The following is a 25,560-nucleotide window of genomic DNA, read 5'->3' on the forward strand; positions in this document are numbered from 1 at the left end:
AATATATCACTTAAACTGATATTATTTCTTTCTTTGTTTTGTTAAGAAAATTACAAATGACAGAATTGTTGATAGGTTCAGGTTTACCCCTCTTTTAAAAGCCCCCCTCTCATTTTCCTCTGTATTATTTGGCATTAAAAGTGAAATAATAAAAGTACTCTCTGTTCCCAATTTTTAGTATGCAATATTGTAGTCTCATAGTTTGGATATTTATACACACAAATATTTATTCCAGTGATATATATTTGTCTGTGTTTGGAACTGAAGACTTGAAGAATATATCATTTTAAAAACTGGATAAAACATTCTTAGTATAATTAGTGAGAAATGTTAACTTCAATGGTGTAATTGACTTTCAAATGATAGATTATCATTAGACAAATAAGAGATTGAAAAATTCAGAAAAATATTTGTGGTCAATTGATTGTGTAGTCCCAGGAGTTTCAACTTCCCTGTTGAATAGATATTGTTCACACTGCAAGTTTGAGGTTAGCATCCATATTCCAGTATTATAGTATTTCTTTATTGATTTTTGTTGTCAGTTTGAAGAAAACTAGATTACTTACAGCCTTTATTTGATTAGAAATATTTTTACATAACAACAAATTGGCTTTGATGAACAAAGAGAGATAACTCTAACTAAAAATAAGGAAACTGTTATTCAAACATTTGATTTAATGTTGAAGTAACCAAAAACATTCAAGTTAGTTTTAGAGACCAGGATATTTAATCCTTCCATTGACTAGTCTCAAAAATGGAATGTTTGAGTTGTTATTTGGGATAAGTGAGTAAATATTATTGTATTAGGTCTTAGTGACAAAGTTAAAAGTTAAAAAAGTCTTTTAATATATGTATCGCATCAGTAAATTCTGAAGAATGTTATTTGACCTTACAGAGTTTGTTTTGCAAAATAAATAAACAAAACTTGTTGGTTGGTGTGAAAGTTGCTATCTCTTTTGTTGCCTAGTATAGAAATGTGACTGAAGAAGGTCACATGATAGGTCACATGATGAAGACATTATTTTACCATGTGCTTGAATTTTTCAGGAACGGGTAAAAGCTGACTGATGATTGGCAGAAATTAATGGGTATATCTCATCTCTGTAGCTAGAGAAATTAGACCTTAGCCAATCGTCTAGCACACCGCTAGCTTTACGTTTAGTGTCTTGTCCCTGCTTCCTCGGCAGCCATTACTGGCATTGTTTGGGGAAGCTTGGACCCTAATGTTCAGTATTGGTTCATGAGCAGTATTATAATTAGCATATGTAGGAAACTCTTTGTTCATTTTTTTTTTGGCAGACTTGTACTATTTGTAGAGTTAAATCTGTCAAAAAACTAAGCATAGAAATAAATCTGGTGGATGGAACTTGATGCACAAAACATAAAATTCCAATTGACGATTTTTTGGTCAATTTAAACAATTTGGCTGTTTTGTTTAAAAAGGAATGATTTCTTCAAAACTTTTATTATGAAATTGTTGATTGGAAGTCACATTTTAAATGCATGATTATGTTTGAATAACTATCACATCTTAGAGACAACAGTAGCGAGAAGAGTACTTTTAGGAAGTTATCTCCCTTTATGACACTTCTTTAAATATCTTCTACACCAAATTGTAATATCGTAGACTTGTATAAGAATGTTCATACTATATTTAGATGTTGTCTTCATTTTGCATGACTGTATGTGGTATTAATTGACCACCATCACATTGGTTTCAAATGCATGCTGGGTTATATACAACCCATATGACAATGTAGGAATTGAATGTAATTTTTGGTTGATTATTGGGACCCTCTCTTGTGAGGCTTGGAGCAGACAGCCCCATATGTTGTTTGCAACAAATGAATCTGTAAAGAATAAAAGTAACTTAAACTTTGCCTTCATCTTATTTTGGGAAGAATATTGGCAAGATAATGCCTTATCAGATTTCAGAAATTGAAAGAAAATTTCTTCAAACTAAAAAAAAAAAAAGGGGGGGGGTTAAAAAATTATAGACTATTGTTGAAATCTTGTTGCTCTCTAGATGTCTTTTAATTATCTGTGTAATTGGGTTTTAATTTACAAATTGTGAAATAAAAAATTACAATTGTATTTAAAGATGAAATTTTATATTGGATATCTCCATTTTAGATTAGATATTAAATATAGATTTGTTATCAATCTTTTAGATATACTTTAAATCCAGTTCTCTCCTTCAACTATGAATAATAGTTTTGATACTTGTATTTTCTGCATAAACATTTTCTTCTAAAATAAACTCTTATTCAGACTAATAAATACATAAAGTAATAATTTATGATTTAAATTTTAGGTAAAAAGGAAATCTCCCTTCATTTTGTGTTTTTAGGTCTTTCCTTGTGAATTTTTTTATATCCTATATATGTAAGGTGTTATTCATATGATATATGATGAAAATAATTTGTCTTATAAAAATTTTTTCCGATACTGTTGATCTTTTATGATGAGGACAATAAGTAGGCTAGTATTCTTTTCTTTCCCAAGTTTATTTACCCAAAAAAATAGACCAGAAGAAAGTGTATAATTTATGATCTTAGATTCATAGTATTTGGTAGTTTGAATAGACACTTGTCAAATTAAAAGTAGCACTTCATATATAAGTATAGACCAATAAACAAGTCCAAATGTTTTTACGATCTACTCAGAAATTTATGACACTATTTTTTATTACGTCATTTTTCAAACAAGTGTAATTTAGTTCTGTTTTAGCTCATTTTAGTTTCCTTTAAAATTAATGAAGTAGGGTGGATTATTATTTTATGAGTTGGTTTAGTAATGGGGAGTTGGAGAATATGGAAGTAATATGGAGAACAAGATTACAATTTTTGCACATTTAGTTGGCAAGTAGGCGTGAAAGTTCTTGTAAAAATTGACACATAGTTCAGAAATAGTCTTGTTTTTTCAATTCATCTAGCTGAAGACCCGTGATCTGAAAGTTCTTGTAAAAATTGACACATAGTTCAGAAATAGTCTTGTTTTCTCATTTCATCTAGCTGAAGACCCGTCCAGTCTTGTTTTATAGCCACATCAATAACTTTTTGTTTGCTAGTTTACCCCGTTTTTATTTATGAATTTTTCTTGAATAAATAATGAAACCCAAATATAAAGGCTTGAAAGAAATTCAAAAATAATGGATAGATTGAACTACTTGTTTTCTTAATCTTGTTCAAATATTTACTAGTTTGGAAAACTTTTCTAAGCTTCTTTTGTTAATTGTAGTCCCTAGTTATGATAAAAGTTAAAATACCATTTTGGCAACTTATTTTTGACTTTCCAATGTCGGTCGAAAAGTCAATATCCTTTGTTATGAAAGTTATGAAAATTTTAAAAATGAAATAAAGATATTTATTTTATTGTTATTCGGGTGAAAGAAAGTTTAAATGTTATTTTATCTATTTTCCTCTATAGAGAATTCCCTGTTAAATAAAAGTACAGCTAATAGTTATTTCTTAAGATCGGAAAGAAAATATATAGCTATTGTGTCTCAATTGCCTCTGTTTGTTCTTACTATTACAATTAAACAGTACAAACTTTGGAAAATTTAAGAATGGGAAAGAAAGTTCTAGAAGCAACATTTAATAGAATACACAACTAAGGGAAAAATCCAACACAAGAAATCGTTCAAAATATTTGAAAAAAAAATAAACCTGTGTTTGTTCAGATAATTTTTAGTCCTCAAAATTTGATGTTTATGTCTCATGCCAGTTGGTATGAATTCATGATCAAAGCAGAATATATGTTTTCAAGTATTTAATGGATATTAAAGAAAAATGCAAATTTATTGCAGTTGATACTGAACAAATTGAAAAACTGATGAACAGAAAAATTCCATAAGATTTTTTTTGAGCCTATATAGTAAAACTGTTGTTGGGTGACTTGTTGACATTTGCCTGAAAGTCTCATAATACAGACCTATAAAATTTGTGTACAATTTGTGTTGTCAGTCTAAAAGATTGTTAATAGGTTATCATATTTTTGCAGATTAAGATAAAATGTTGATTATTATTTTTTTAAATAGGCATTTTAAGTTGTTTTCTTTCCCTGTTTTAAAAATCTTTCAAATCTTGAAATATTAGAAGAAACGACTGTGTGCATGGTTGTTCTTCTTCTCTGCATTCTTTTGAGTACATTTTGTACAAGAGGAAAGACAAAAAAAACACTGTTACAGCAGACCTTTCATGATATTTTAACCATTTTTTGCATAACATTGACTGCTTTATGAATATTCATGATATTATTTATCAATGATTATTAACCTCTATTTTTTTTTTTTAATTACAGGTTTTGGTTTCGTTACCTTTGAAGATGAAGATGTTGTTGATAAAGTCTGTGAAATTCACTTTCATGAAATTAACAAGAAAATGGTAAGTAAATGGATTAAAATTGAAGCCAAAAATTTTTTTATCACAGAAAGTAAAAAGAAAATTCCAGGAAGTTTACATACCATAAAAATTATTTTGTACATGTTTTGAAATTTTGTACATATCAGTATATCGTGGGTCTCATTGGGGTCTAAGCTTGACGCGGGATTGCCGATTTTTTGTAAGCGTGACATGTGAAAGTCAAATTATTGTGTCGTGAAAGGGGGAAATGAGGTCTAGCGGGACCCTGGAAATGACATAAAAACTAGAATTGCTTACGTACATAGTGTAAGCGGGATACGGGAATCTGACAAAACAGTAAGCAGGATCGGGGATCGGAACCCCCCCAATGAGACCCCCTATATCAAATATCTTTCTTTTAGCGAAGACAAACTGAAAATATGTGGTTATCAACATGATCAATGTTTGGCATACAATCATTAAACACATTTAAAAAACAAAAGCAAATCACAGAGAGCAATAGCTCACACCTCACTGTATGTTCAAGACAGCTCCTAGCACCTGTTTAGATGGAATCACTTTAGAGACTCTGACATCACTCCATTTGTTCACTGGAATATATTTTACAATACAGTTGGGTTTTTTTATTTCGATATTTTAAAATTATCGTTACTATTATTAATTAGAAAATAAAAATTGTTGAAGTAAAAAGTTTTTACTGAATTTCTTGCAGGTGGAATGCAAAAAAGCACAGCCAAAAGAAGTCATGGTGCCAACCAACTTAGCGGCACGAGGGCGGGGCATAGCTCGTGGTATGTTGTATATTCAATAGTCAGTCACTTAAGTTGATTGGTTGTTGCGTAGTGTTTATAATTCTGTCAAAAGAAGAGTGGCAAATTAGTAGCCTGCAGTCATTCGAAAGATATTTTCTCTTTTTGTCTCTTGTTGAATTAAAAACATGATGGCAGATGAAATATTTTTCTGTCAAAAGTTTTCTTTTTAAAAAATGCAGGCTGAAATTTGCCACTCATGAGTAGAGATATATTATTTTTGTCTTTCCTACAAATTTTTCCAGAGCACTTTGTCCTTGACTTTTTTGGGTAGGTTGTTATTTTCAAAATGGCAATCTTTCATATTCAAATTTGACTCAAATTTTGCATGAGAGTTTGGCAAGAATGGTGTTGAGATTAAATTACACATACCGAACACAAAAATAATGAATTACATGAAAGACATCTGTTGTATAAATTCAAGAATTTACCTATTGTTTAAAACAAAACAATAGAAAATGGTAATAAAAAACTGCATGTTTAGCGGTGATGGTAAATTTTAGAAATTGGTTATATAGGAGTAAAGTGTTAAACATACAAGGGAGGCAACTTGTTGATAGGCAGGGAATGAGAATGATATGTACTGGTTCCCAACACAATTATGTGCTGCCACCCTGCTTCTCCATTGTGACACTACTTTCAAACCACCATTTCAGAATATGGAATTCTGGGAAATATTTACATTCTATCTTTACTGTTAGTGCAATCAAAATTTATAGAATCATTTGAGAAAATGAATTAATTCAAATTTTCTTTAAAGTAAACATGACTGAGTTTGAAATCTTTAACTTTAGTAAGTCATGCAGTCATGAAATATATATCTGCACACATCTTAGATGTATTTCACCCTCATAACATTTTTTATTGTTGAAAGTTATAAAAAGCAGCTGAAAAACATCAACTAACATTTCAAGTGAAGATTGAATATTTTCTTTGAGTTACAAGATTCTGAGATTTTTGAGTAGCAGGTGGTTATATATTTAGTAGTAATTATTCATGTGTAAACAGGAACTTTTGTGTGGTGTATTATATATTTATGTACTCAGTAGTAATATTTTAATTATTAAACAATTTTGTTCCACTTTGATCAAAATATTTATTAATAATTCTGTTCATTTGGTGTGACGTATTCACTTCATATAATTTTACAACTACTAAAACAGTTTTTGATAAAAATTAAAAATATATATTTATATACAAGCTTAATGAATTAACAAGCTTATTTATTTTGAAACTGTTTGGGATATATTTAAAAGATATTATTGGGTACATAAAAGAACATTCTGTCAATGCCAGATCTTAAAATCAAATTGAGACTTTCAATTGAGAATAAACAAGTGATAATAGATCATATAATGGATTATTTCCCTTTTTATAATGATTACTTCCCTTGAATTAACATATTTTGTCTATCAAGATGTGTTAAGGTTGAAATTGGGATGTTAGTTCTGGAAAGAACTGTTTAATAAAATCATAAAACTTTAAAGCTACTTACTATTTTACATTGGAAAAAACTCTGAAATGGAAGAAATCTTATAAAAAGGGGATACAATCCACTTTAAAAAAACAAAAAAAAACAAGTTGTTTGTAGAAGTAGATCTGTCATTCATGAAACAACCAGTTTATTTCCGTGGAGTATATGTTAGAGTATTGTTTATATAAGTAATTTATGTGAGTGCACAGTATATTATGAAAGTCTCTCAGTGGAATCGATCTTCAGCTAATTTTTTTGGTATAGATTTGGGATATTTTTTGGCATAGATTTTTTATTTGTTGTATATATAATATGCACTAGTAGAATTAAAATCACTGACTTAGATATTTTTGTTAGTTGTAACTTTTCAAAATTTGAAATTATGATTAATGTAGAAAAAGCTGTTTACAGAATGAGAGAAATATATATCTATAAGGCTATTGCAATTAAAAATGATATAGGTAAAAGATTAAAATATGAAATGGTTTTTATAATGTTCGGATACTTTATCTGAAACTGAAATTTTTGTTATGCGGAAGCATCAGAATAATCTTTTTTGATGCAACTATTTCTTTTGCCAAAAAATAGTAATACATTTTAATTTGAAGTATGTGATGTATTTTTTGCAATATTTTGTAAACAGCTGAAATTTTATTATTATGAACACTTGAATTCTATGAAAAATAACACTGAGGCTCTTTCTAATACAGATATATGCAGATGACCTGCTACAAAATCAAAAACGATATTGAGAATTATAAAGTTTCAAATGCAAAAAAATATATCAATCCACCGAAAAGTGGAAAAGTTGTAAGTTGACTCTTTTAACATAAGGATGACTGAGTTGGGGAAAGAATCTGTAGCAAAAGATTTTCGGCCTTTGTGTTATAATATGTCAACTTACAATTTCAATGAACAACCAGAAAAATTCGATTATGTTTCTTTTAATATCAAGTCATTTGCAGATAGCTGTATTTGTGTGTGTGTGCTTTAATTTCTGGCGCCACTAAACTGATCTCCCTTTTTCTAATCCTTTCGTAGTGACAGAAGATGGCGAAATTGTTTGGGAAATACCAAGCGACATGATCGTACCAGAGATGTGTAAGTCTTTTCCCGGGTCATGTGATTCCCATGTGACTTCCTTACAGATTTTTATGCGTGCAGTTTTTAACCCAATTTTTTGTGCTGGTTCGATTCTAATCAGCATGTTAATCCTTATTGGAAAACAAATCTGTCTTTCAGTTTTCTTTTAATCAGATTTTAAATGTTTAAAGTTTTTGAAATTTCTTTTTCTACAAAAAAAAAAACTTTCTTTATGAAAACTGTGATATATTTCAATTCACGCCATCTGCTCTTCAGCTTTTCCTATTGCTGTTTGAACTTTAGAGATTTTGCATGCTTTAATTTAATGGTTCCGTATCTAGAACTAGAGGAACGTAGCTGTTTTAGCATTTATTTATTTTGACGTAGGAATTGTTTGCATGTTCTGCACACAAACTATCATACATAATTTTCCAGGAAATTATTAATATTGATGCTTAATTTAATTATGATATAAATTCACATGACACTTAGTTTAACTTCTTTTTTGAATTGTTTAATGTTTTCATATTGCAATAAGCATGCTTTCAAAATAAACAGCATGTTGTTTACTTTAAACGTTTATGAAATAAAGATTTTCAATGCATGATACAATGTAATACTTACAATTGATATCGCTCTGTTTCATTTGAAATATTTTTTGGTAAAAATAATGCATGTATCCAGAATTTCTAAAAATAATTCAAATTTCTGTTAATAGGCTAAAAACACTGCTGTCTTTAAGATTATGGCATTCTGCTTTTGACAAAAAGTTATTTCCTTATTTTTTAAATTTGATAACTTTAATATATTTCAAATATGTTCTAATGTAATTTTAGCTTTGTAGAATCTATTTATACAATATTTGAAGAAAAATAAACTTTTTACCAGAAGATTTCACATAATGATAAATATAAATGATAATTCATTGAATTATTTCTTTGTAGCTTTAATTGAAATTTGTCAATTCCAATATTATTTGAAAGAAAATATAAATTTTATAATGCAAGCAAAGTTGACGCAAGTTTCTTATAATTACTGGAATAAAATCCTCAAATATTGGAATTAGCAGAATATCAATGAAACTACAACAATGCATTGTAGAAATTGTGTCATACATGTTGGTTACCAAGGCAACTAAAGCCTGAATACCATTCTTTATTTATAGGTTTGCTACCAGGAACCATCCCTGCAATGTACTCTCCATATGGGCGTGGCTTCCCGACGCTGGCTGCTCCAGCCGGATATTACTATCCACCAGGTATGGAAATCTTAGAATTAGGGCAGTGGTATCCATTCTAAAACCATCAGTTGTTTTCAGTGAGACCAGAGAAGTTCCAAAAGAACTATGAACAAGACTGTTAAATTGTTTTTGACTGTATGGTTGATTCAGAATTTGAACTGTTTGACAGAATGAATGAAGAATGGAAAAAGAAATATTATACATATTTGTACTTGAATCAGCATTTCGGACATGAACATGTCTCATTTTTATGTTTAATTTATCTCCCTTTAATGAAATATTTTTCAAAGGTTGTAATTGATGTCCTTTTTCGAAATATGCAGTTTTCCTATGTCACAAATTGTTATCTTGCCAAATATGCCATTTTGACGTCAAGTGCTTCACCATGTTCACAATAAAAGGGACATCACTCTTTTAACCCTTTCCTCCATAATGTCGCCTTTTGACGCCTGTGTAGTACCCAGTTGAAATGCTTTGACTACAAAATGTCTGCATCAGACTTTAAAGAAATTGTATCCAATATGAAAAGGAGATTCATGAGAATTATCTGACTTGAATTTCATTGATGAAATATTGGTTTTCACACTGCATTAACACTTTAAAACTGATGATTGTTTTTAACTGAAAAAAATCCTATGGGAATCAAGTATATTAAAAAAAAAATCCATGGAGGAAAGGGTTAAGAAGTAGCAGACCACGTCCTTTTATAGGCATGCAATATTATTGAAAGTCCCTCCTTCATCTGAATAAATTAGCAGATGATCTACATTCATTCAATCATACATACATGCATACACAGGGAAAACATTTAGGCATGTATTTCTAAGAAAAAACAGAGATTAAAATAAAGGAACAATGCATAGAGTCATGAAGTAATTTCTACAATAGGAAAAAGAAGATGTAGGGTTATATCAATGAGAAGGAACCTTATTGTGCTAAAATTTTTCAACAGACAGTCTTCAACAAGAGACAAAACAGTCAACTATTCAGAATTAGGAAAGAAATTGAGTATAAAAAAGAAATTTAAGGGCACTTTACGACCTCAAATTTTAAATTTTCAAAATTTTATGGTACCCTTTTTACATCTATGGTGTAAAACATTTGCTACAATGTGGTAAAGTATATGAAAAATATAACAGAACACAGTACAGTACGGCACAGATATATTTTGGTACAATATATAATGGCACTGTTATGTTTTATTTCATATGATATATAACAGCACTACTGTATAGTTATATAGGATTTATTATAACGAAACAGTTAAATGTTATATCTAATTTAATTTATATAACGGTACAATTATATATTACATTTGATGTAATATATAACTGTACAATTATGTTGTCTTAAATACATAATATATGAAACGGCATAGTTGATTTTTCCTCAGTGTAGTGTATAAAATGTAAATATATAAATGTAATGTTTACAATATTTAGTGTATTGATTCAAAATATAGCCAAAAAGTAGATATTAACATATTTATTATTTTTTATTTAACTAGCTTGGTTATTTTTATCCCGCCGATAAGATATTAAATGTATTAAAATTTAGTGAAAATGAGCATAATTTTTTTTTATTTATTATATACATATATATAACTTTAAGGTGCTTCAAAGCAATAATTGAGCCATATTTTGAAAAATTTAATTTATTATTTATTTATTATTAAAATTCATGTTCAAGCAATAAAAATATACTTAGAATACTTTGGTAATGATCAGAAGATTTTTAGGACGTTTAAATAATATACATGCACGACAATATCTACCTCACGTCACAAGTATAATTGTTATGCGTTAACCTGCATTTTAAGTGCAGAATTAAAATAGACCTGCCATGCTAATTTGTCTTATAACTTGAAATTTTATAGCAGAACTTTCTCGAGTGTTTTAAAGGAAAAGCGCAAAAAAAATTGAAATCAGAAAATAAAAATTTATTTACTTGAATTTTCATATAAAACCTGAATTATATTTTCGAAAATATCTTCTTTAAATTTGGACTAATTGATGAATAAGTCAACTTGACCTTTGGTGCTTTTAAAAATTTAAATAAAAATAGTACAGTATACTATAATGCGACTTTTTTGGCACTTTGTCCAGATTAATTCCATTAAAGTCTGTCAAATAAAGTAACACTGTATTTAAGGTTTTCTTATTTCATTAAAACATCTTGCATAAGAGAAGCTAGCTTCCACTAATATTTTGGAAAATTATTAATATTGTATACATCAAAACGACAAACAACATTTTTAGATTGTTGATCGTAGGCTGAAATTTCTATGACCAATTCAGATCTCCATCAATGATACTCTTGAAATAGGCAATAAGCATTTACTATTCACAAGCTTGTTCAGGATACTCTATAATATATAACTTCCCATTAGGCAATAAGCATTAAGTTTTGTTGTCCAGTGCCTTTATTTCATGATTGATCATTTTCAGGACTGTTGAAAAATTGATAAATATTTGTGATAATTTTGTAAAAAGTTCAGTATTAAATGACAGAGGGTACCATATCTTTATTATTTTAATTTTTATTTGTGTAAGGGGACTTTCTCAAAAGTAGCTATCTTTTACTTTAATTTTGACCATATTTAACATTTTTACCCTTTTATAGAATTTTTCAGAGCATCACGACAGCTTAAAAAGTTGTTGTAAAAATTTGTGCCATTTATTTATTTTTATTCAGCAACTTATGTGTGCATCAGTGAGGAAGTTACAAATCAGAACTGATTATTTTAAGATAAAAAAGAAAAATACTTGTCAAGAGATTTACAATTAAATTGATTTTACCTCAAGGTAGATAATTCAACAAAAATTAGAAGTTGTCTCCCTTCTTAGATTTATTAAATTTCATTGGAAACTTCATCAAAGGACAAAAATAAAATCATACATATCAATGTTAAAACTTCATGAAAAACTTTTGAGATGTTCCCTATTAAATGTGATATTTTTATTATTATATTTATTTATATAACAAAAGTACCAAGTTGTTGTAAACAAATGCATCATGATTGCAATAAATCACTAGTAACTGTAAGGGAAAATCTGCAATACTTTTTATTTCTTTTTTCTGTAATGATCCAAGAAAAGAATATTTATAAGAGACAACTTGGTAAATTTGTTAGAGATAATATAAACTGTTGATTTCACAAATATGCAATTTTGATCAAATCTTTTACTGTCCATATCTAAATGTATATATATATATATTTGTTGAAAGTTGTAATGTCCAACAATTTATTGTAAAAATCAAGTGTTTTGTGTACTTTTAAAACATGTACATTGTTTCGACATTTTACTATTTATAGAATTGTACATTTAATGCGTCCATGCCCATTTCATATAATTATAATTCCTTTTAACTGAAATCCAAACGAAGCTACCATTATTTTTGTTTCATCTCTTTTTTCTTTTTTTTTCTCACATCTTTAATATAAATATATATTTTTGTGCTATTTCTTGTTTTGCTGGTTTTGTTTTTGTATTTTTCGTTGCTAGGTGCTTTTATTTTATGTCAATGTTGCCTATATATAAATAATGGTATATTTATTTTTTTCTTCATTATTATTTAACTAGCTGTATATTTGAAAGTTTTATTTATTTTTATCAATTTGAAAATAAAATCTCATTATGATTGACCAAAACATTTTATGTGAGGCCCATGATAATTTTGTGCATACAGTATTCTTTGATACTTTGGAAACGAATTTCAATCATTAGTTTTGTTGATGCATTATATGTTCAGTATTTGAAATTTTACTTGATTCATTGATTATAAGGAGCAGATGTATATCTAGCAAAAGTCTATTTGCCAATTACCAATTTGATTCTGTTATTACACAAAGTTATCTGAAGTTGTCTCCCTTGGCCAATTGTAATCTGGTTCCAAACTGGACCAACTTGGTTGCTGCCCATGCAAAGCACAATGAGTTGAAAGTGATAGGTGTTTTATCCAATTTGCATACAAAAATAACTATTCATGTCATACCCAGTATTTACTTAGATAAAAGATTTAATGTTATTTAATCTTTGAAAAACTTACAATTTACACGAATTATGCACAGATAAATTTGTGCTTTCCGCTTGCTTTTTATTGGCAATAAAAATTTACCACCATTCTATGGGAAATAACGTGTGCGATCTGAACTCTAATCACAGGATCAATTCCAGTGTTGGCAAATAATCAATTCTGTAAAAGTGATTTTTATTCACATGAGAATGTATGTTTGATTAGCCTTTGAATTAATTCACAGATTCTAATTTTTTTTGAAATTTAAAAAAAAATTTAACTCTGATATTTTGTCGAAAAGATCACTTAATTATACTTTTGATGCTCTTCTATTTGTTATGTGAGGTGTATATTTTTTTGGGGGGAGCTTTTTTTTTTCTTTAACTTTGTTTAGTTGTTTTTTGTTTGTTTTGGGGGTGGGCTGTATTTTTCTCATTTTGAAAATAAATAATCTGCAGTATGTCCTTTTATTGTGAAGAAGGAACTTTAGATCTGTAAACTAATTTAAAGGCTTAATTTTTTATAAATTGGATGGACACATTTAACGTCTGCACTTTTTTTGTAAAGTGCAACAATTGTTTTTAATGTCCCAGGTTCTCTATGTTGTAGCCCAAGATTTTATGTTGTTAAATTACATTTTACAAAATAATACATGTTGCACAATATTTTCATGTGCTGTATACTCATTTATAATCTTGTATGATTGGATTGATATTCAATGAGAATAAACATTTTGTTACACAAGATTTTTCTCCATTATTTTTTATCAAGATAATGTTTACATTCTTGAAAAAAACCCAGATTTTTTTTATATATTTTTTTTCTTCAAAACTACAAAAAAAAAAAAACAACAATAACTAAAGTTGTAATTTTTAAAAAAAGGTTCAAATTAAGAAAACAGAATGTGCTTCTGATGGTTAAGAATTTCCTGCTTAAAATTTTGTCAATTTTGTTTTTCTTCATATTGAAAAATGAACACACACATGTTAATTGATACACTTATCTAGAGAATATTTGTAAACTGATTTACGTTTACATTCAGGGCTTGGTGCAGCTCTTAGTACATCTATGGGGGCTTCCCTCAACTCACTGGCAGTGTCCCGCAGTGCTGCATTAAGAGGTGTTGGACGAAGCGTAGTGGGACTCCCTTTAGGCACAGCTGGTAAGCACCACTGATGTCTCACCGCTCAGTCCACATTTTCTACTTGATTTTTCTGTATCAGTCGCTTTCAGCTTATTTCTCCCATCATCCTTTGCACAAGATGGCGTGTTTGTTATTTGGAAGATTTTGTCATTTTATATGTGAATATGTTATTTTTTACTTGAACTCTGCCCTTTGTGCTAGCAAGATCATTGTATATTTTAGTATTTATTGTTTAGTTCTAATCAGTATATGCATAGTGATTAATCATTGTACATTGGATAATCAGCACATTTTTTTTTAAGGTTATATTTAGGGTCAAGTTTACCAAGCCTGCAGTGTGATGAATAGATATTATTAGACCTCTTGTTTTTTTTAATGTTTTTTTTTCCAAGAACTAAGATGATTATTTATTCAAAACAGCCACTTTGGCTATTAAATGGCAAAGGCCATTTTAAAAATTCTTTAAAAAAATCTTGATTTGAACCTCCATTTCATCTGAAAATTTTAAAAATAGATTTCAAATCTGGCTAAATTCCATTTTGAGAAATCCTAATTATGTATCTATCTGATGAGGAATTGATTTTTTTTTCTAAGGGGAAAATGGTTATCCAATGTTTATATCTAGATGTAAATACACTTACCTTTTATACATGTGTGGTTTGTATTGATATATCCTGTGTAGCTAAATATAGAATTGTGTAATATTGTGTGCTATGCTTGTGAAAATCTTTATTAAAATATGTGTCACAGACACTCGTTTCATTTGGTGGTTAAATTTTAGCAAGAAATAACTTAATATTTCTTTAAGTTGGCAGAGATATGAGTTTATGATAACCTATATCCTGATACAACACATGACTTCCATGCTATTTATAACAAATAGACATGTCATCAAAATCTTTTAAGGGGAGACAATTCTCCATTTTTATGCTTCTTCGTTTTATTTAATAGTTTATTAATACGATTGAAGATATTTCTTGCTAAATTTTAATTTGAAATGAAATTAAGCTTGAGAATTTGTCCAATACCAATAGATATTGAGGTATCTCAGTTCAAAATTATTAAACCAAAATGTTTTTTTTCATCGAGACTGATTTTATTTATTGAACAAACAGGAAAATATGATATTTGTAAATAATGTGAAAATATTATTGATAATTTTGATAAGCATAACTCATATATATACCTCTGTATACTTGATGTAGTATTAAATTCTAAAATCAACAGATTTCAACCAGAACATTTATGAAAAAAACTAGTTTTGTTCCACTATGATTGAAATCAGTTGATGTTGTTAGATTTAATGTTTATGCATGTGACTTTACAGCTTATTTCTGATTGGACAATTTGTTGTTAATTGGTGATCATGTGACCTTATGTTTGTTATATATAACAAGATTATGAAACATTTTGGCTCCGCTGATTTTGCATGAAACAGTAGTTATCCAAGCACACAAAAATTATGAGACTGCTTTGTTAGAAAAAAAAATGTATGTTTTATTTTTTTTTTTATTTTTTTTTTAGAAGTTAGTTTTGCTTTTGGTAGTGTATTGCATGCGACTGACATAAACTTTAGTTTCTAATATACAAAATAAACAATAGATAACCAATTTTTTTCATATACTTATTTTTTTTATGTAAATATTTTAGAACCTAACAGTATTATTTTTAGAAAAATAGATATTTTTTGATTTTCTCTTTTAAAAAAAAGAATCGAAGTTGTTTTTTGTAAAGGTTAAAATTTTATTTAGATGTTTAAAAATACTGAATGCTTCTTTGCATATTAGTGATAATGATAAACTTGGCTTAGATTTATGAATAGTTAGATAGCTTAAAATTGATTTAACTATATCTAGTCAACCTAATGTTGTGTGCTTGTTATATTAATGTTCATGCAAAACCAGGGAAGCCAAGCCTATATTTTTTACAAATCCCCCACCAAAATACAATGATTTGATTTTAAGAAATTCTTATCATCGCATATTTGGAGGGCTTATGAAACAGATTATATTTTTGTTTATGTTTCTAAAACAACGTTAATGAATTTCTATGATTGCAAGACAAAATAAGTATGTATTTGAAAAATTTTATTAATTCGGACAAGTCATAATTAATTTTCTCATTCTCAAAATCCATTAAAGTTAAAAAAAGATGAATTATATGAGAAACTTATTTATCTTGCTTGAAATACAATTATACAACAGTAAAATTTGAAATTGAAATAGGAGATTCATTATGACCAATGTTATCATTTTATGGAATTTTTTTTTTTTCAAATTTAAAATTTTGTCTTGCAAGTTTCATTATGATATAACTAAGAGAATTTCTATTCTCTTATTCAGGCTTCCCTGGTTATACAAGCTATCTTGCTGCCCCATCCCCTGGCGGTGACCGACATGTTTCACCGTCTGCCATATACGCTACTGATCTTGGTGCTGCCCAGACTAGTCAGCTGACCGGATTACAGATTCAGCGAAGCGAGCCGTCTCCCCAACCTAACATGTCCTCTCCACTACAGCGTGTTAGTGAACAGCTGATTAATGCACAGCGTGCACAACAAGGACTCTCAGGTAAGAAGAGAGGAAGAACAAATTATTCCGCCACAAGAAAAAAGTTCCTACCACGGTGACCGATAATTCTTATTTCTTTGTCATTCTGGTCTCTTGTTGAGTTTTGTCTCTTTGGCAATCACACCAACTCTCCTTACTTTAGACAAGATTCCAGGAAATACTTTGGGATGTCTTTCACTCTAAAAAATGCAGAAAGATGATTTCAGGAATAGTTGATGATTTGGATCAGATATTGTATGGTGTCATCCAACATTTAGATAGTACTGTCTCCAGATTTCAGTAGTTTTGGCACTGAAAGAGAACAGTTTATCATTTGCCATAATTACATTAATTTTCAAAAGTGTCTCAAACATCTGATTTAGCGTACACACTTAACAGCAAGCTTTAAAGGGCCCCAAAAATGACTAGTGTAAAACCAATGGTCTAATCTATATGAAAAACAATAAAATGAGAAACACTTATAAACCACATCAACAAACAACAACCACTGTACATCAGGTCATAACATTGTAAAAATTAAAAAAATATTCTCACTGTCTAAAATTTCAAATATACAATCATTTATTAAAGTTGCAGTAGTTATCTTCAAAATAAAAGTACATTTGCAGTTTCAAGCAATGATTTCCAAAAAATAACATACATTGGAATTATTTATGGAGTACTAATTTAAATGGATTTTGTGGATATGAACTGAGAGTGTCAGAATTCTAAAAAACATTTTTTAAGCATTACTTTCAAGTTTTGTGATAATCAGTTCAATAGTTTGGGAAAAATCTAGTATAATGTAAGACAACATCTACAGCATTTGGAGCAAAATTTCTTCAAAAAATTCCAATCAAACAGCATGCATACCTAAAATCCTGAAACGCAAGAACATTAGAACAGCTATCTTGGCTAAATATCATAGTGGCCAGTTATTTTGTAGGAGAAACCTGTAATATCCAGAGAGAGTCGCCATCCTTCTGCAGAAAAACAGGCAGTCCTTATCAATTAAAATCTGTTGAGTCTAACATGACTGGGGTTCGAGCTCACAACCTCCGAGTTGAAAGATTAGCGAATCTACAGTATCCAAATAGTATGAATTTGTATGACATAGGTAAACATACAATCTAATAATTTTTTCCTTTAATAATTTTTTTCGCATGTTCGACTCATTGTTAACGAGTTAAGAATTGCATCTTTTAATGTTATTCACTTTTATTTCAGCCATGCTGAACGGTTTTGGGCAATCTGCCTTCCCTGCAACTACCTCACCAAGCCGTGGTTTACCCTTGGCTAACAGCCCTGGTCCACTAGACATTTACAACAGTCAGGACAGTCTGTATCTTCAAGCCACCAGTCCTCAGCCAACTCTCAGTCTAGGCCATGGTTTAGCTGGTCATAGTTTAGCTGTAAGTATTATCAGATCTTAGACTTATGACCTCAGTGTATACGGTAGATAATTTAGTTGTTTACATGTGAAATTATCACAACTTCTGTATTAACCAGCATAAATTGTGACTTTAATGTTTTAAAAAAATGGGAAAGATGCTGAAACCAATGTGTTTTCACTCTTTGAATTAAGAGTTTAGTACTTTGTACAGGGCTAGACAGAGACAAGAGATTAATTAGAGATGAGAAAAAAGTATAACAGCCAGAGTAATTGTGTTATTTTGCTTTTATGTGTGTAATTATGGAACATACAGTCAAAAGAAGATGTGGTATGAGTGCCAATGAGACAACTCTCTATCTGAGTCACAATGTGTAAAGTGTAAACCATTATTGGTCTAATTATGGCCTTCAACAAGGAACCTTGGCTCACAATTAAAGTCAAGGTAGACAGAAGTTTCCAATTTTTGTTTTGATTCTATAAGACTGTTTTTTTGACAATCTGCAGCTGTCCTTGATAATGTGAATTTATTGACATTGATAAAGAGTTATGATTATTCTTTTAATTGCTTCTGTTGCAGGGACAGTTGATAGCTACAAGTTTCCAGAATGGATATTAGTTACAATTGGCAGAGTAAAATGGTATGTAGTACACTAGTACTATCTCAATCATGTTAATTATGATTTGTAGTTCCTGCTATTATTGTGTATCATTTATGTACTTGTTGATAAAACAGAGAACATTAGTATATATTCTTGAAATTAGAGACTAAATTATTTTAACAGTACCATCTATATTTAGAAAAACTTCATATGCTTCAATAGATTTTATAAAAAGAAAGAAAAATGTGAGGACCTTGAACAGATGAAAAAGATATACCATTGAAAAATTATTCCTGAAAAAGCAGCTAAAATTGTACGCATGCAGTAAAAAAAACTTGCAAATGAGTTGGGTATTACAATTCATAATATTTTCGAAACAATAGGAACTGCAGTTTTTTACAGTTATCAAAATGACCTTAAGAAATATCCATTAAAATTTGTGACTAAATAATTTCAACAGTACTTCATATTTTAATAAAAATGTGTATTTTATTTATCGTCTTTTCTATTTCAGATCTTCAGGAGGGGTGTTAATTACACAAAAGATCATAATGGCTGAAGGAAAAATTGTCTCGAAGAAATGGATAGTTCTTAAATTGCATTTAAAGGTCCTTCTTCAGACTCTATTGTTTACAACTTTTATTGCTTATTATTATTATTATTATTATGGATATTTATATATCAATTCTTATGGGTTATTTGTTGCGAAATATTTTTAAATGTTTGTTGAATTACGCAATTTTACCAAAAAACAAACTGTTGTATATTGTATGTTCTATGCAGTCAAAATTTTACATGTAGAAAACCAAATTTCAACCCTCATCCCAAAGTTGTAGATATCGCTGTGAAAATACCTAAATCCCTTAAAATTCTATAATATTTTTAGAATATTTCCTAAAGTTAGGATTTTGCAAAGATTTAGCCGTGCATTGGTTCAATTTTTATAACAAGAACCATTTAGAAAAAATAGAGATTTTACTGTTGATCCAGTGAAATCTTTAAGTCATTGAATTTTTTGGGATCTAGGTATTTTCATAGTATTAGAAAGAATATATAGGTTGTAGTATTTATTTAAATGTAGAAAATTTTTATGTCTTAGGAAAAACATGAAATGTTTGCTACACTTTTACATGCAGTGATTCATAATTTATGATATGTATTTAAAACTATTAAAATTATAGGCATTAATGTAATGACAAAACCTGTGATATGGTCAATTTTTTGAATTTATAAATTCTGAGTGCATAGATACTAAAGAAAAAGATCTGGGAATGTATGGTTAGTGATAAATGATTGTACTTAATTCAAAACGTATATCTATCGTTTGATGGATGGGAGTCTTCAGTGAAGCCAAAGTCCACAAAAATGAGGAAATCTAGTTGCCATGACAATAATAAGGAATTTTTCAAATGATAAATTAGACTTTAAAATTGTTAAATCTCAGGACCTCTTTAAGAAATAAGTTGATACCAAAGAAAAAGAGATCCTTAAAAACTTAGATCAATATTTAAATTGTGTTTGGTCGACCCATCCATTTTTTCAAAGGAATTATGGGTTAGTGATTTGTTGATGTTTTTCATTGTCATGGTAACTAGAATGATAATGGCTAGTTCAACATGTTGTATATAAAGGTTGTATATTATTTTTTCATGTTATATTTTTTCTTTTCTTTGATTATTTACATTTTAATTTTAATTTTCAAATGACATGTTATATTTTATTTTTTGCCTTCATTCATTTTACATTTAAATACTGGGCAATTATTTTATAAATTTTTATCTTTTAATTAATATTTAATTAACAAAGATAAATAATTTTCCATTTGATTTATTGTGCTTGCACAGAAACTTTTCATTTTATCATTTATAATTTTTTGTTGAGGTTTTTTTTCTAGGTTTCAATGAATTTTTATTCTCTGAAATTATAATGATATTTTTTTTTAAAGTTCAAACCAACAGATATTTTAAACAGTTTTATCTCAGAAACGAAAAATGTCCAGTATGTATATTTCATTCAATATTAGAGAAACCATTATCATTTTTTATCTTTCATTTATTTTTAAGTTAAATATAATTTTATCAAATATTGGTAGTATTTATTCGTAGAACTTTTTTTTTATTCCCTTTCTTTTCATAATACATTTATTGTTTTTATCGAAATGTGATTAAGAAACAATTTTTAAATGGGGTGTAAAAATGGTTTGTTTACGATATTTGCATGGTTTCGTAAATGTAAAATAATGTGTGAATGGTTGGGATATATGTTTTTTTATAGATTTAGATTCCCTATATACCTTTTATATATTTTCGAAAAGTTTAATTTTGTTAAAATCTTTTATTACTAATTTTTTTATTCTGCTTCAATCAAACTTTCAAACTACTTAAATTTTATTTTAAATTCTATCTCTGTTTTGTATGGTTGAGGGTATTGTTAAATTTATAATGGCAATAATTTATTCTTGGAATAGTGTTCATTGGAAAATCTTTCTTCTAACCTTGTGTTCAGATTGCTCTTTTTTCCTTTAACTTTTTAAATTTAAAATTGTGAAAAAAATACCATGCTGACCAAATATTCATTATTAGTACCAACTCTAAAAATATTCAGGGGTATGGTACACCATATATAATTTCCGTAAAGTCTTCAATAAATATTTCGTAATTTGTCAAATATTTGAAATTTACAAAAGTATGGGGTCAAAATCAATAGATGATATTCATTTGGCAAATTGATAATTTTTAAATGGCAAGGATTTGTATTATCTGTTACTTTTGGCATTTTACGCTTCATGTTCCAACTTTTGGCTAACAGAATATACTGGTATGCTATGCATAAGATATTTAAAAGAACTAAGCTGGGTCTTGGTCAATAAAGTTACAATGAACAAATGAAAGAAACTTCAGGTATTTTTTTTTATTGTTTACTTGTTGGGTTTAGAAAAGAGGCAATACTTTACTGTCATAGAAATAAGTTCTATCTCATATTGAATGTCACATGATAAGGAGAATTTAAAAATAGAATATCAATATGTTTTTCTTCAAATATGGATGTCAAAGGTAAACTTTAAATGAGCATTTATTGAAGAAAGTCTTTGAAGAGTTTTTTTACAATTTAATTTACAAGATTGTTCTTTATTTGTTAATTTTATAAAATATACAAATAACCATCTAGAAATGGTCTGGCTTGAATTCCTTGATTTCTTGGAACAATTTGTTTATTGAAATACCTTTTCACTGTTATGGTGTAAATATCACAATTACGCAGAAAAAAATAGTGCTGTTATTTTGGAAAACTACATTTTTTTTTTACACATTTTCTTGAAAAAAGGGGCTAATAAGCCAATTTCAACTTTTCTTTCAGTTTGACATTGAAGGAAGATAATCGGTTAAATTTTTGAATTTAAAGCTGACATTTTTTTTCTTTCAAATGAATGTTTCTGTTTCACCATGTGAACAGTTGTCTTGTAAATACATGTAAAATTGAGGTTGTTTTCTTATATTTAGAAAAATATGTTATTGTTTTTACAATTTTACAAATTTTATGGACAGTGTTATTAAATCTATTTGTTACGAAAATTTGGTCAGTTTAAATAGTATCAATAGATCAGTGTGCACAAGTTCTACGCATATCAAAAGCTTTTGCTTTTTATATAAGATTAGCAAGTCCTTACATTGATTTTTTGCTTTATTGCTTTTGATTATTATATTTTTTAATTACTATCTGCTTAATTTAAATTACTAGCAATAATTCATTTTAAGAATTTAAGAAATTTGTAATAGGATATTTTGTTGAACTTAAACATGTCAGTAGTTCAAAACCTTCTTTTGCATATTCAGTTTTTACGAAAAAATAATTTTGCAATTATACAAAACCACGCATTTGGAAATAACTAAAATGGATTGTGTAAATTTTGTTTTTGTCAACGTCTGTAAATATTAGCTTTATCCGTGAATGTGATTTTTTTTCTGTGTCAGTGTTTGCATGAAAAGGCACATAAATAAATAAACAGCCCCTAGTGCTATAAGAATAGTAATAGTGTACAAATATAAAGATTCATCAGGGTCCAAAGTACAAAAATATGTCTCAGTCACAGAAGAAAGGGGTCTTCTCAAAAATGTTAATGTTTGCATATATAGTCAGATTTTTTTTTATTAGTTGAATTTTTTTCATCATAAGATCTGAAACTCCATGGAGTGAATTTTTGGGCTTTCTTCAGTAGTTAGTTTCACAAACAAAAACATTTTTGAGATTTCCCCCTGCATTACTATCTGTGATAACTAGGTTCTTAACCTGGTTTAGTTAGTAAATATGTAGTAGTTAGTAGGGTGTGTATCGTGACATATGTAAAATACCTTTGTTAAGTTAAAAAGATATCAATATTTCACCCAGAAATTGTTTTCGTTTATATTTATATTCCTCATGTATTTGTCTTTGTACATAAAAGTTTTGATCAATGTAGATTTTGATAAGTCATTCATGCTTTCTGGCAGGTGATATCAACGCTAAATATTTGACAAAAATGATGGGAACATCTCAGAATATAAAATGGTGCTGATATTTTGTCAATATATAATTTGAGGATTGTATTTATATCATAGATTTTCAATAGGATATTTATACTATTTAGTAATTTTACTAAAATGCCGGTCACTGTTAGTGTGCTATTTGGTCAAGTGTAAAATTAGTATAGATTGCATGAAAAAATTTGCATGATAAAAATAATACTAGTCACAGGTTTCTTCTCTTTAAAAATTAGACTAAAATAGATAGCGTAATTACCATAAAATAATGTTATACTGTGTACGAATTTTTAACACAAATGAATTTTGAGATGTTCCCCATTATTTTTTCAAGAAAGTGTGATTGAGAAAATATATTTAAGGGACATTCCTAATTCTGGAAAATGAGAAAATGAGAATAAGGACTTTGCTTAGAAAATGGGAGCTAAATAATTACCAGCAATATTTTTTTTTATCAAGAAAGGCAGATTTTTGAATTATGAACTCAGGGAACACATTTTTTTGTATGAATACAGCTCTTTCAATTTTTTTGATTGAGTTTAATGTATTCGGTGAATAGAGTAGGCTTAGTGTAGGAAAAAGTTGGTGAAAATACTGGAAAAAATACTTTTCCAGCAACTAAAGATGTTTAAAAAAAAAAAAAAAAAATTAAAAAACTGCATTATCCTTGTTATAAAATGTGAAAATGAAAGATTTTAGATGGCTTCAATCGTTTTACTTCAAATCCTAATATTTGTTGTTCATTTTTAGGTCAATTGAAAAGAATAAGTCCTATTGTTAATATATTTCCATTTTCAGTATTTTCACCAATAGGTTTTAATGTTAGCTACATCAGTTTAAAAGATCTATATCTATTATTAATGAATCTCTATGGATGTGTGTCCTGTAGTATTTTCCAACAAGGGTCTTTTTACATGAAGCTGTTTCAAGAAGGCTTACCGTCTTTTGGGGTGTATAGTGCGCATTTGTGTATATTGCACATCCCCTTTATGGTCCAAGAATTAACATAATACTGTTTGCTATCAAACATATTTTCATTCCTTTAGAATAAAAATCTATAAAACAATTGAAAAATCCCTTTAAAGAATCACTATAAATTGAAATGTAAAAAGACATTTGAGTATGCCTACATGGCGAGCAATTCTAAAATTTGTGATTGCAACTATAACACAGATATGAAAATATTCAAAATTAATAGGCTTTACTGAAATACTTCATGAAATAACACCCAGCTTATTTAATCAGTAGAAAAACATATAACCTTTTTAGAACGTTTGTTTCCTAACCCTGTATATGTAATGTTATAAGGACTGGTCCGTTTTATCATATCCAGTTTTATGTGAATTTTTTATACAAGTATTATGTATATTTGTTTTTGTATAAACTAAATAATTGTCTCATTATATCGTCTGCAATAAATGCTGGTTTATTGTTTACTCCCATTTTCAAAATGATTGACACTTGTGTAAATAGTTATACAAAAATTGATATAAAACATTTTGGGGGGACTTCTGATTATTCAAATGATTATTATGCAAAATAGGTAAGGGTTACTGAAACATTATTTCATTATACAGAAAATGTATAGATATTAAAATCGTTTTCACAGTTTTGGCCATAAGATAAAAAGATTTAAAAGGATTTAAGATAAAAGCATCGTCCAAGTTCAAGTTTATCTCTTCTCCAGTAAATTCTAGTTTAGGCTTTTAATTAGAGTAGCTATTTATTTGAAGATGCAGCATATATTATTATAAGGGTATTTATTTATTTGATACCATGGCAACTTAAAACTTGTGCCAAAGATGTTACTGTATCCCTGTGTGATGACCTATCTGTGGTAACCAGAAAAGTGGCAATAATTGTATGTGTGCCATGTTTAAAAATATACCAAAAAATAAACTTTAACCTTGACAAAGCCAATAAATTACTTAATTATTAAGATACTTAAAAACCATTTTCTCTCATCATTATGTCTGTAAAGTGTATTTGTGAAAAAAAAGTTCATTCAAAAATTAAAAGTATATTCAAATTGATTTGTCTTGTTGTTTTTGATTTGTTAACCTTATATGATGTTGATATAAAATATATTGAAAAAGAAAACATAAACAAAAAGAGATATGTGGTATACACCAATGAGAATAGTTCCAAACACAATAAAACCAGAAAAATATTGATTCTGCCATTCAGGTGTTTAAGGTGGTACCTAACACTACTGGGAGATAACTCTGTAAAGTCAGCTAAACGTTTTAATTACGTTGTGTTGTAAAAGGAATATTAAGGTTCTCAATGATCAAAATTGGTGTTTGTCAAACTGCTATATAACCAGTGTAATTTTTCTGACAAAACGGTTGGTTCAAATTAATTGAAATTT

General features: G+C 28.5%; 1 protein-coding gene across 6 annotated transcripts in view; it reads left to right on the forward strand.

The window, feature by feature from the left end:
* The window catches only part of LOC143076236 (RNA-binding protein Musashi homolog 2-like), a 106,309-nt gene extending 81,087 nt beyond the window's left edge, over positions 1 to 25,222 (forward strand). For 2 of the 6 annotated variants that reach the window (XM_076251952.1, XM_076251956.1), the window contains 9 exons: positions 4,303 to 4,385; positions 5,077 to 5,155; positions 7,689 to 7,748; positions 8,896 to 8,988; positions 16,474 to 16,701; positions 17,627 to 17,797; positions 17,908 to 18,092; positions 18,651 to 18,711; positions 19,187 to 25,222. In XM_076251952.1, coding sequence (XP_076108067.1) covers positions 4,303 to 4,385; positions 5,077 to 5,155; positions 7,689 to 7,748; positions 8,896 to 8,988; positions 16,474 to 16,701; positions 17,627 to 17,797; positions 17,908 to 18,092; positions 18,651 to 18,689 — 938 coding nt within the window. In that variant the 3' untranslated portion in view covers positions 18,690 to 18,711; positions 19,187 to 25,222. The remainder of the gene's footprint in view (positions 1 to 4,302; positions 4,386 to 5,076; positions 5,156 to 7,688; positions 7,749 to 8,895; positions 8,989 to 16,473; positions 16,702 to 17,626; positions 17,798 to 17,907; positions 18,093 to 18,650; positions 18,712 to 19,186) is intronic. The other 4 variants (XM_076251953.1, XM_076251955.1, XM_076251957.1 and 1 more) reach the window with 4 other exon arrangements.
* The last annotated feature ends 338 nt before the right edge of the window (positions 25,223 to 25,560 follow it).

This window comes from Mytilus galloprovincialis, chromosome 5, assembly GCF_965363235.1.
Source record: "Mytilus galloprovincialis chromosome 5, xbMytGall1.hap1.1, whole genome shotgun sequence".
Classification (NCBI taxonomy): Eukaryota; Metazoa; Mollusca; class Bivalvia; order Mytilida; family Mytilidae; genus Mytilus; species Mytilus galloprovincialis.